The sequence below is a fragment of the Lissotriton vulgaris genome, unplaced genomic scaffold, assembly GCF_964263255.1.
Source record: "Lissotriton vulgaris unplaced genomic scaffold, aLisVul1.2 SCAFFOLD_5180, whole genome shotgun sequence".
NCBI classification, from domain to species: domain Eukaryota; kingdom Metazoa; phylum Chordata; class Amphibia; order Caudata; family Salamandridae; genus Lissotriton; species Lissotriton vulgaris.
The window spans coordinates 76,781-88,820 of record NW_028250140.1 but is presented as its reverse complement, the minus strand read 5'-3'; the positions used below and the strand labels follow the sequence as shown (position 1 = coordinate 88,820).

The 12,040-nt window shown below is 45.0% G+C and overlaps 1 protein-coding gene across 1 annotated transcript in view; it reads left to right on the top strand.

Moving 5' to 3' along the window:
- LOC147663344 (E3 ubiquitin-protein ligase RNF138-like) overlaps positions 1-12,040 on the top strand; it is a gene marked incomplete at its 3' end in the record, with an annotated part of 108,392 nt that overhangs the window by 34,870 nt on the left and 61,482 nt on the right. The window contains exon 3 of the mRNA XM_086950508.1: positions 11,420-11,535. Coding sequence (XP_086806634.1) covers positions 11,420-11,535 — 116 coding nt within the window. The remainder of the gene's footprint in view (positions 1-11,419; positions 11,536-12,040) is intronic.

Here is a 12,040-nt window from a genome sequence, read left to right as displayed (position 1 = left end):
AGCCGTATATAGCGTGGTTTATGGGGGCCAACTATGACGCCCAATAGTATTTCCGAATGTTAGGCAAACCGATGCCTCCGTCGTACCATGGCAACACCAATTTCGGCAAGGCAACGCGTGGCCTCCCCTCCCACAGGAGGCTACGCTGTAAAGACTCAATCTCACTGCAGTACGACTGTGGCAGAGGGTCGAAAGAGTTCTGTAATGCATATAGGAATCGTGGGAGAGCCATCATTTTAAAGAGGATGGCTCGGCCCAAGAGGGAGAGTCGGAGCGTTTTCCACCGTGCGACATCTGACCGGAGTCTAGCTAAGGGGGGCAATAGATTCAACCGGAAGTGCACCTTGGGGTCACCAGAAATCTGGATCCCTAGATAGCGAAAGCTTACCAACTCCAGTCTCACAGGACAATTTTCAGGCACTCTAGGGGGGTCTCCGCTCAACACAAATAGGACGGATTTCCCCCAATTGATCACAAAGCCAGAATACCTGCCAAAAATGGCCAAGACGTCCATAAAGACAATAAGGGAGCTGCGTGGGGAGGTCAAGTATATCAAAATATCATCAGCGTAAAGTGAAATCTTGTCCTCCCAGTCCGCGGTCCAGTGCAGCCCTCTGATCGAGCGGTCCCACCACACCCAGGCCGCTAGCGGTTCCAAAGCCAAAGGGAATAAAAGAGGCGAGAGAGGGCATCCCTGTCGTGTCCCCCTTCCAAGAGAAAAGTCACGCGACCTATGGTTATTCACGACCACGAGAGAGATGGGGGCTGAATATAAAAGACGGACCCAGCCAATAAATACAGGGCCAAATCCCAGCTTCGTCAAGACCGCAAATAGGTGAGGCCACTCCACGCGGTCAAAAGCCATGGTGGCGTCGAGTGACAACAGAACTGCTGGTTCATGGATGTGAGACGCACCCGCCACCACCCCATGCAAACGACGGAGATTAAGAGCGGTGTTACGCCGAGGCATAAAACCGGACTGATCCGGATGGATCAAGGTCGAGATAACCTTCACCAACTGGGTGGCTAGCAGTTTGGCCAAAATCTTGGGCTCTGCATTCAACAACGAAATCGGGCGGTAAGAGGAGCAGTGTAGTCTAGATCTTACCCTCCTTATAGATTACAACAATGTTGGCGACTCGTTGGTCGTAGGGCAGGATCCCCTGATCCCGGCTTTCCATGTACATATCCTTCAGATACGGAGCCAATCTATCTGCATGTGACTTAAACAACTCGATGGGAAGGCCATTGGGGCCTGAAGCCTTACCGGAGTGGACCCCCCTTATAGCCATTGCCACCTCATCGTCGGTGAGGGCGGAGTCTAGTAAATTCCTATCATCGTCTGCCTGGTAGGCATCGGTATATCACGGATCATGTCGGCGTTATCGATCCCTGTAAACGTTCTAGCCACGGTGTATATCTCCTCATAATATCGCGCAAATTCCTCAACTATCGACTGGGGATCCGACGTGACCGCGGGGCCCACATTCAGCTCCAGGACCAAACGAGACCCCCAGTCACCCTTTTCCAACCAGGCGATCAACTTCCCCGCCTTGTCGCTGTGATAATAGATCCTACTCTGCGTTGAGGCATGTTGCGCCTTAGCGCCATCACGCGTCATAGACTTGTATTCTTCCCGGAGTAGCCCGAGGCGATGACTCGCCCCAGGGTCGCTCCCTGAGGAAGCCACGACTTCCAAGGCCAGAAGCTCCGCCTCCACTCTGTCCAGTTCCTCCCTCCTCTTCTTCTTCTGCCCGGATACAAGGGAGATGGCCTCTCCTCTTATTACAGTCTTGTGCGCCTCCCAAAGAGAACACCTCGATGTGACCGAACCTTCGTTTTCGCGGAAAAAACTATCTGTGACCCGCTTAAGTTCCTTTTTTACCACAGGGTCTTTCAGACGCCACGCACTTATGGGAGCTATTCTACCAATGTCGTCCTGCCCCAAACACAGCCGAAGCCAAATCGGCGAGTGGTCGGAGACCCCCCTCGCCAAATGGGCCACTTCACTAATTAAGGTCGCCTGAGCCGCCGGCAAAAGCACATGATCAATTCTGGAGAGGGAATTGTACGCCACAGAGGCATGTGTATACTCAGTGGCACTCGGATGTCTGAGACGCCATGCATCTAACAACCCTGACGTGGAAATGAAGTCGGGTACCCACCTACGAGAGGGCAACAACACATGGGAGGGGCGCCTATCTAGTTCGCCATCCATTACTGCATTAAAATCCCCACCCAACACCATAATGCCGACGGGCAGTGTGAGAAATATCGGACCTAAGTCACGAAACGTGTCAGCCTGCAATGCCGGGGGGACATAAATAGACACCAATGTGACCGTCCTACCCTCCCAGAGACCCGATACACCTATATAGCGACCACGATTATCAGACCAAGTAGAACGGATCGTGAAGGGAAAGGAGTTCTTCACTAATATGCCCACTCCCCTCGATCCAAAAGTAAAACCAGCATGAGCAACAAGCTTATACCCTCCCCGTGCAATGCCATACATCGTTTCCCCATTAGATGCGTTTCCTGCAGCAAAACGACATCCGGCGTGTGCCGTCTAATGAGTTGACTCACCATAGTGTGTTTTATCTTGTCACCCAACCCATTCACATTCCCGCTAAGGACGGAGAACCCCAGGCCCTGTCTAGCGGCAGCCATGCTTCCTTCCAATAAGGAACAGGAGATCCGAAGGCCTCCTTAACAATCTCTGGTCACTTACAACAAACAAATCAACACATAGAAGTCCCCAACAGTCAGACCCCCAACCCCCCACCCTGCACCCCTGCATGTAGTAAACGCACATCCCCAACTCGCAGTGTGCCTGTCTCCCCCACTAACTAGTATCTAAAAGTAGAAAAACGGAGGAGGACCTTACAACAGGCCGCCCGCTCCCACCACCCCAAACCAACCAACCATTTTCCCCCCAAACGGAACAATCACATGTGTGAAGAGTTTCGAGCAAAATGAACTAATAGAGAATAATTGTCCAGAAAGGGGGGGGAGAAGAATGAACAGCCCCAACCAGACCCCCTGCACCAGCGAAAGGATGAGTGCAGTCATGAGCAGTAGGCTATTCTTTGCTATCCGTTCGGGCCTGAGCCCCAGAGTCCGATGCTTCCACACGGTCCAACCAGTCCGCGGCCACCTCAGGGTTATCAAAGAACCAAGTCTTTCAGTCATGTTCGATCCTCAATCGCGCGGGATACAGCATTGAGTATTTCACATCCCTGTCTCTCAACCGTCGCTTTACGGACATGAAGCCTTGTCGCTGTCTCTGGACCATCTGAGTGAAGTCCGGAAAAAACAACAGCGAAGCCTTCTCATAGGCCAACGGACCTGTGGATCTCGCCGTTTGCAAGATGGCGTCCCGGTCGCGAAAGTTCAGGACCCGAGCAATAATGGGACGCGGAGATGCCCCGACCCTCGTGCGCCCCCCGGGAATACTGTGTGCCCTCTCCAAAGTAAAAAAATTACTAAGGCTCTTCGGCTTGAGATGGTTCAGGATAAGGTCCTCGAAAAAGAGGTCCGGTGTCGCCCCTTCGGATTTCTTCGGAACTCCCAAAATGCGGATATTTTTGCGGCGTGCCCGACCCTCATACTCATCAAGCGTGCTATCAAATTGGTGTCAGGCCACCTTGAGGTCGCGGACTTCCTTCTGGAGCTCAGAGACGTCCTCAAGGAGGCTCGTTGTTTTAACCTCCAAGTTCTTGACCTTCTCAGTAGTTTTGGTGAGGTCAGCCCTGAGAAGGCCCACCTCAATTGCGACAGTGTCCAGTTTTGTGTCCATCTTGCCCAAGGAAGATTGGACCCCAGTAATCGTGGCCATTAGGTCCTTCATAGTGGGGTCGTCGCTGACCGAATCCCTTTCGGTACCTCCAACCGGAGGTCGTTTCGCATCACTGGGGGACCCCTTGGAAATGGCATATTTGTCGATGCGATTCGACTGGACCTGTCGATTCGTTTTTGAGGTCTTCTGCTGAGGCTTTTCAGAGTCTCTCAATGCCATCTCAAACGCAAATGTGGGCGAAACCCACCACTCCTCAATCGAGTATGGGTTATTGCTGCGATGGTCGAACTCCAAGTCAGGTTGGGAGGCGCACGTCGTTGCAGTCGCGACCCAAACGCGACAAAGCAGGACCCAACCGGCCACTTCAGGTCTCTGCGGCCGATGTTGTTGCCCTCTGTCCCGGATGGTTACTGACCCGGGTCCCCAGTCTCGACGACCACAGGCCCCAATTTTCTCGAAGACGATATTCGGTCGCCGCGGCCACCAAATGAACCGGAATTTCGCCTAGTGACTCAGGCGCTGGTCCCCCACCTGATGGTAGGGACGGGGCTCAGGATAATGTGCCGGATAGTCGGTCAGGATGTGGCGGCCGGCGGAGCCGATGCTCAAGCGGCAATCTTGGTCGCTGGCTCGACTCCTCCTCTTTTTCTTCAGTTTTTATAAACTTTATTTTGATTCTAAAAAAATCACAAAAGTTTTCACAGACAAACATCAAGTCCAGGTTAAGCATAACAATTTGTCACTTGGTAACCATACTTATTTAGTGCAAGATATATAACAGTTATCATTAAGACAATAAATAATTTAATAAAAAACTCTAAAATAATCCTCAATAGATCGGCAGTAACTTATGTAGTAAAAATTTACCTATAAAAGAGCATCTAATCACAAACGGAATTCATCACATATAATGTAAAAATAAAAAGAAGAGAAAATCTCAGTCGGTAGACAAGGTGGTGACTTTATATCCCTTCAGTCCACCGGATCACCCACACCCACCCCAAAAATTTGGCTATCGCTATCATAATGGGTCCATCTACTGATGTTTTGACTTATCTAAAAACCTCAATATATGACCTGATACCCAGGGCTAAACAAATAGGTTTCAGCCAGCGTCGCCTCAGATTGCTGTAAGCAGGGCATGCAAAAAGGATGTGAGGCGTAGATTCTTCCTTATCTAGGCAAAAGGGGCAATTACTGCTACTTCTAACCAAGTTAGACCATTTCAAAGTGAAGGCATTGGTGGGTAGAGTTCCCACTCTAAACTGATGGAATAATTTTCTATCACGTGTGCAGGTGATTAGGTCCCAATACAGCTCCAGCTTTGGTTCATGTTTGATCTCCAGAAAAATGCTAGACAGGGTAGACGTAGAGAAAACTGTAAACCTTCTAAGATTTATCATATGCCAATAGGCAGCCTTTAGCTCAGCTTTACTTGGAAATGCGTTTGCTGCTGGCGAAGTCCACAGACGACTTAGCCCCAGCTCACAAAGAATGTTTTTGACGCAACTAAACCATGCAATTTTCCTATTTACATCCAGCTCCCTGACTTCCATCAGGACCAAGGCATAGTTGGCCAGCTCTGGGGTCACCAAGAGTCTCCTCCAATATATTAATAACCTATAATGAGCAACATCCCTGATGGACTGGCAACCCAAATCTAAATATAAGAGGAGCAGTAGGGTCGATTGCGGGAGGCCATTCAATGATCTTAAAAATTTATTTTGGCCCACCACAAGAGATTCCAAATTCGTATACCCCCATAGTTCTACACCATATAGGATTGATGCACTTATTCTGGAAATATAGATTTGGAGAATAGGAGCTACAGGTTTAGTATACGAGCATCTATGCTCTTTAAGCAGCGCACCAGAAAGTTGGGCATGTCTCACCGTTAGGCTGTCTATTTGCGGCTTCCGACTTAGTTTTTTATCAATATGTACCCCTAAATATGAAAAGGTCTCAGCTTGCTCTAACGAGCCCTCCTGCATTCAAACTTCACAGATGAATCTATTTGAGTTCTGGAGAACCATAAACTTTGTTTTGTCTACATTAACAATGAGGTCATGGTCTGCACAGAACTCCTCGAATCTCGAGAGGGCACGTTGTAGTTCCTGTCTTGTTTTCGAGAGAATAAGAGTATCATCGACGAACATTAGAAGAGGGATCTTTTTTCCTGCCAGACTCGGGGCATCCATAGGGTAGTTGTCAAAATATTTCAATACCCCATATATGTATATTGAAAATAAGGTGGGAGCCAATACACAACCCTGCCTTACACCCTTCTCAACAGGGAACTTTCTGTTGCACTACCCGCCAAATCCCATCTAACATGGGCGAAGTTATCCGTACAGATTTTGATAACAAATGCCAAAATATCCAAAGGCATCCCCAATTTTAAGAGGCTATGCCAAAGTTTCGTGCGAGGGACTAAATCAAACGCAGACCTTAGGTCCACAAAAGTGGCATAAATTGAACCTTTACCCAGTGTGACAGTGCGCCAGTAAATGAGGACAAACCTTAAAACCTGGTCCACTGTACTAATGCCCTGTCGAAATCCCGCTTGTAAATCAGAAAGTATGTGGCAATCTTCCAACCAAGTCTGCATTCTGGCTAAAATCAAGCCTGGCAGATACCTTTTGAATGCAATCAGTCAGGCTTATAGGCCTGTAATTGCCTGGCTGGGAGCGATCCCCCTTTTTGTCAATAGGGAGGATTACAGCACCTGCCCAGGAACTAGGAATCACAACTCCCTTATCAATAGCATTCATTAGCACTTGTATGTACACTGCCCATGAATCTATATCTTAGGAAAAAAAGATCTGCAGGAATACAGTCAAGACCCGGAGCCCTTCCCTTAGGGACCTGGCGGAGAGCATTTTCTAATTCTTTCTTTGTAATGTTGAGAACAGGGGGAGAAGAGGGCATTACAAAGATGACCTGAGGGCCCGAATCCTTTGGAAACTGGCATTTAAAATGACGGACCCACTGGTCCGGATCCACGTGGTTTATTGGCACATTCCTCGGATCCCCACTTCCCCACTTCACTTTATGTAATGTTATCTTAAATTAGGGTGTGTTCGGTTAGAAGGTCTCATGCTGCTAAGACGTTGAGAAGAGAATATGGTGGAGTGGCACATCAGCAGATTGTGTTAGCCTCTGGTAAAGTCAGGCCTATCAGATTGAGAGAACTGCTGGAGGTGCAGGGATAGTAATACAAATACTTCAGTTAATTATATCCTCACCACGATTGAGGCAATGGTGGAATGGCATTTCTATTACAATTAATTTAGATGGTGGAAATGATTTATAGATTAACAACACAATGATTATTTTCAATGACATCTCTTTTCATTAAGGAAATTTGTATTTCTAGGACAATTTAGGATGTGGTTGATGGTTGGAAAGAAGCTGATTTTGCTTAATTGGAGATGTAGAATGTAGTGGTTTTTTCTGGATCCAGAGTCCTAATAGAGAATGTATTTCATTAGGCTGAAGGCCTTGTAAGGATATTTATCAATATCCTGAGTGATCATTTCAGTCTTTATGCTCCAATCTCTTGTGGATTTGAAGCTGGTGAATAGTCACTTTGCCTAACTGTTCATTTATACTGCTAATACCTTGTTTCTTTCTTCCCCTTAGTTCTTGTCATTATAATAGGCAATGATAAGTGCTTGTCTACTTAACATTATACGCTCTTATGTGATAATAATCTACCTTACAATGGGCCTCATTACCAATGCCCCGGAGACCTACCTGACAACCCCACTCTTGGAATCAGAGATCCTGCAGGTTCTGGTTACGTTACGGTTGTGGAGTTACCTGGGTTTACAAGTATGAATGTGATGTCTACCTGTAAACAAGAACTAATTGACGGAATTGGCGGAAGTGGTAATTCCAGATCTGATGCTATTGGTATGATACCATTCTCCCCAGTAGTTTCACCTAGGGATTTTGGTTGTTTTCAGCTGCTGTAGTCCCAGGGTGAAACATGTAATCCTCATTGGACTTGTAAATCCTGTTACCAACCTAACAGAATTAATACGGTGCTTGTAATCACAGAATATAAATTGACTTGGCTCCACTGTTACGTATATAATGACTGAAAAAACAAAGGTTAAGGTGAAGTTGGGCCGAAATTTGGCTTTAACACATTAACATATGTTTAATAAAACCATAGAAATTCACTTAAAAAGCACTTTGAAAATGGAATTATGGTTGCAAATAAGATTTGGAGAAAACAATTACATTTACTAGGTATGATTAGTGCTGTAATGAATAACTCGCACAATAGACATGCAAACCATTACCCACATGCCAGATGCAATATTCACCAGTGCCCCCCACACACATGCACACACACATACACATTAAAAAGATATTATAAGGATATTACAAGTCATCAAAGAGTTTCAAGACTACATAGATAAATGAGTCTGAATGACGATTTCCTTTTTTTATCTGTGGTGACTTGCAAAATCCTGAAAGTGTATGACAGATAGGGCTAGATGTAGGTAGAATAGATTTACCGATTTTTAATTACCGAATTTTACCGATTCGGTAATTAAAAATCGGTAAATCTAAGGGGTGGGTATGTAGGTATTCCAGATGTGCTGGAATACCGAATCGGAGGAATTCGGTATTTACCGATTCGGTAAATACCGAATCGGTAATGCCCATTCTTTCCTATGGGCTTTGAAGCAGGGGTGCAGGGGGTGTCACTTTGACACCCCCTGGCACCCCAAAAATAGGCATGTGCGCCATGTGGCACACAGACATGCCCTAAGGGCATGCCTGTCTGTCACATGGCTAGGTGTGCATGCACACATGTGCATGCACACCTGAATTCGGTATTTTAACACCCAATTGGATTGGGTGGTAAAATACCGAATTTGTAGGGCCTTTGGGACTCAGAAGAGTCCCACCTACATCTGGGAATTACCGAATCGGTAAAAATACCGATTCGGTATTTTACAGATTCTGTAAATTTACTGATTCGGTAAATTTACAGAATCTGTAAAATCTGGCCCCCTACATCTCATGATGCCAAATACCGGTCGGAAACGGCCGAATTCGGCCGTTTCCGACCGGTATTTGCCACCTACATCGGGCCCATAGTGTTTTATTCCTTGTAATACATGGTTTCACCATCACTCTGGCTGTAAACCACTTAAATCCTTGTTGTTGCTCGATCATATGAAAAATATAGGACCCGATTCACAAAAGTAAACTGAGATGAAAGTCTATCTTTACGACTTTCAGTATTCACAAAGGGCATTTACAAGTAGTAAAGTTAGTCTTTTGTCTCAGTTAAACTTAAGTTTTGGTCTTACGTTTAATTGAGACCAAAACTGAGACAAAGTCTAACTTTACTTCTTGTAAATGCCTTTTGTGAATACAGAAAGTCATAAAGTTAGACTTTTTGTCTCAGTTTACCTTTGTGATTTGGGCCTATTGTTTGGTTGCAAAAATGAAGAATAAATGCAGAACCTAGTGTGAAATTAAAGACATCAAAAAGTAATTAGTAATCTGTTGCAAAAAGATATTATAATCAGTTTCATGTATGTCAGATTAAAAAAACGTCCTGAGGCTCAGATTATGTAGAAAAAGGCAGAGAGATTCTTTTACAATATTATTTAAATTATGTTAGAAACGAGAGAAATTATGCAGCACGTGTTACTGGCCGAATTATTTTCATACATTTGAGTTAGAAATTTTTTTTTTTTCAGAATATATCAATTATATGGCACATTTTAGGGCAAATATGCTACATCTACAGAATTCCATAAATCTACTGACAACATTCCAGTGGCAATTACTGTCCATTGTTAGGTTTCTAAGTACCACAAAATAAATATGTAATTTAAAAAATATAAATGAGATAACTAATAACTTGGTCCTCTATTGCCATCTCGGGGGTCTGGTAACATTTTCAAAATACTCGCCAATTATAGTTTATGGTGTCGCCAAAAGATCTCAATGGTAATATCGGTTACCCACTATGTAAGCTTGTGATGAATCTGGGTTGGAAGATCACAGGGCAATCAGGGTGTTAGGGGCACTAATCATAATAACTTTCACCACTGTTGTCCAGGAAGCCCGATACCAAGGAGCCCTTAACTGGGAACCATGTATCCTCTTTTTGGCACTTGACTCTCAGGGTAGTGAGATAGAGCAGTCCGATACTTATTTAGGGATGTCTGTAGGTTAGAGACTTGGCATGCAGAAACACGTCAAACAAAAATTAATAAATGACTGTCCAGTTAGTGGTTTTTCTTAGAACACATACTATGGGCATATTTATAACTATATACAGAATTGCAAGTGGAAACGCAACAGTGACACCATCTAAAGGGTCTTATATCCAAAACAGGACACACACTAAATACAGGACCCATAGTTCATGTAGCCTCCCAAATGTTCGTGGAATTTCTTGAGCTTGAGGCACTTAAACTCGTCTGTGTACCAGCACAACCTGAACCCTAAAGTCACTGTACCTCCATGAGCCTAACTCCATATTATCTGTGCACTTCATACAATCCTGGACTGTTACCTTTCTCTGGGTGTCACCACCACACTACAGAATTTTAAGATCAAAACGCAATGCAAAGTACCATCTTTCAATAATAACATATAATAATAACACACACACACACACATTGGAAAGCCATCACCATACAGCAGATGACAGCCAGAAGAGAAGGTTAGTCTTCATACCTCACATACATCAGCAGCATGCCAAACCTATATCAGATGTTGGCTGAAGTGGAAGTATTTGCTATATTGTGAGATGCCACACCATGTAACACGTACAGCACTCTTACGTTTGGGTGTTTTTCAGTCCTGCAATCTCCCTGCAGTCTGACATCCATGAATGTTCTTCTTGAGCATGGCACTGTATAAGAGTCAGAGAAAGGCTCCAGAAAATAGAAGATGCAAAACACACACATGGCATGAAGGATGTTGTTATAAATATGTTTGTGGGAGCTACACGAAAACGTTCTTGAGCATGGGCATAGTTTTATATTAGTAGTGTTGTGTTTGCTGCATGTATATGCATGATTGCTCAAGTGTGGTTGTGTAAAGTGCAAGTCCTGGAAGGATTGATTGTTCACAGCGCCATCCATTGACTGAGTTTTTATGTGTACATAGGTTTGCTGATAAGGCTGTCTCTGGCATGTTGGACCCTAATTGGAGTGGACACATGCAGGGAGGATATTGCAGTTTGGAGGCAAGGGTAGATTATTTAGACACGTGAGCGAGATGTTGAATGAAATACTCTGGCTGTGAGTTGGCACTGTGGTGCTTGAGGTTTATGGCGGTGTGCATGTGGGCAGTATGTGAAAATACAGTTGCACTGTCAAGGGGTGAATGTGGGGGGTTGGTGGGAAGTCAGTTGGAGGGAGGAAGGGTAGTATGAGTTTTTATATGCAGGCCCAGCCTTTTGACAATTGTTGAGTGGAAATCCTTCTTTTTCGCCATGCTAAAGGAATTGACGCACACAGGTAGAATGTTAGAGGATGCCTTATGGTAGCTGTGTTTGTTAAATATTTAAAGTACTAAATCTATTTAGATATCTAGAGAGCATTTTTAGACTTACCTATTTACTTTGTCTTGTAGGTGAAGTTTTTTATGATGAGACGTCATTATAAAACATGCCATAAATATCAGGAAGAATATGGCTTAGGAAGTGAGGATTCAAAACCGGAAATCTCCCAAGACTCTGCAGGATGCAGGTACAGTTTTGTGGCGAGGCAGTTTCATGTTCCTGTCTATAGATTTTTCTTCTAAGGAGCATATCAGTCATTCAGTGGTCAGGGCAGAGCGGAGGAGAGCATGGCTACCCTACTTCTAGCTCCTGCCAAACCAAACTCATCTGAACTATTCATAGTTGTCCACATCATGGCCAATAGTAGTGTGTGCACTAGTTTCACCAAGGGCAAAAAACAATTACTCTGACTCCATGCATCTGAGACAGAAAAGGAAAATGGTGGTAAAGTGCACCCCTATTGAGAATGCTAACAGAATATTGTTGCAAAAACAACAGTTGATGGACAGAATGCAGAACAATGTCATACATTCACCCCAGTACAGAGATCTGGGCCTAAATCCATCATTTTTTTGCACTCCACACCACCCCAGTTCAGACATGGCCATATGCGAATCAGCCTTGACCCTGTGCCTCATGGGAACAGTCCAGCCCGAACTGCCAAGCCATGTCTTCCCTGGACCGGAATCAAG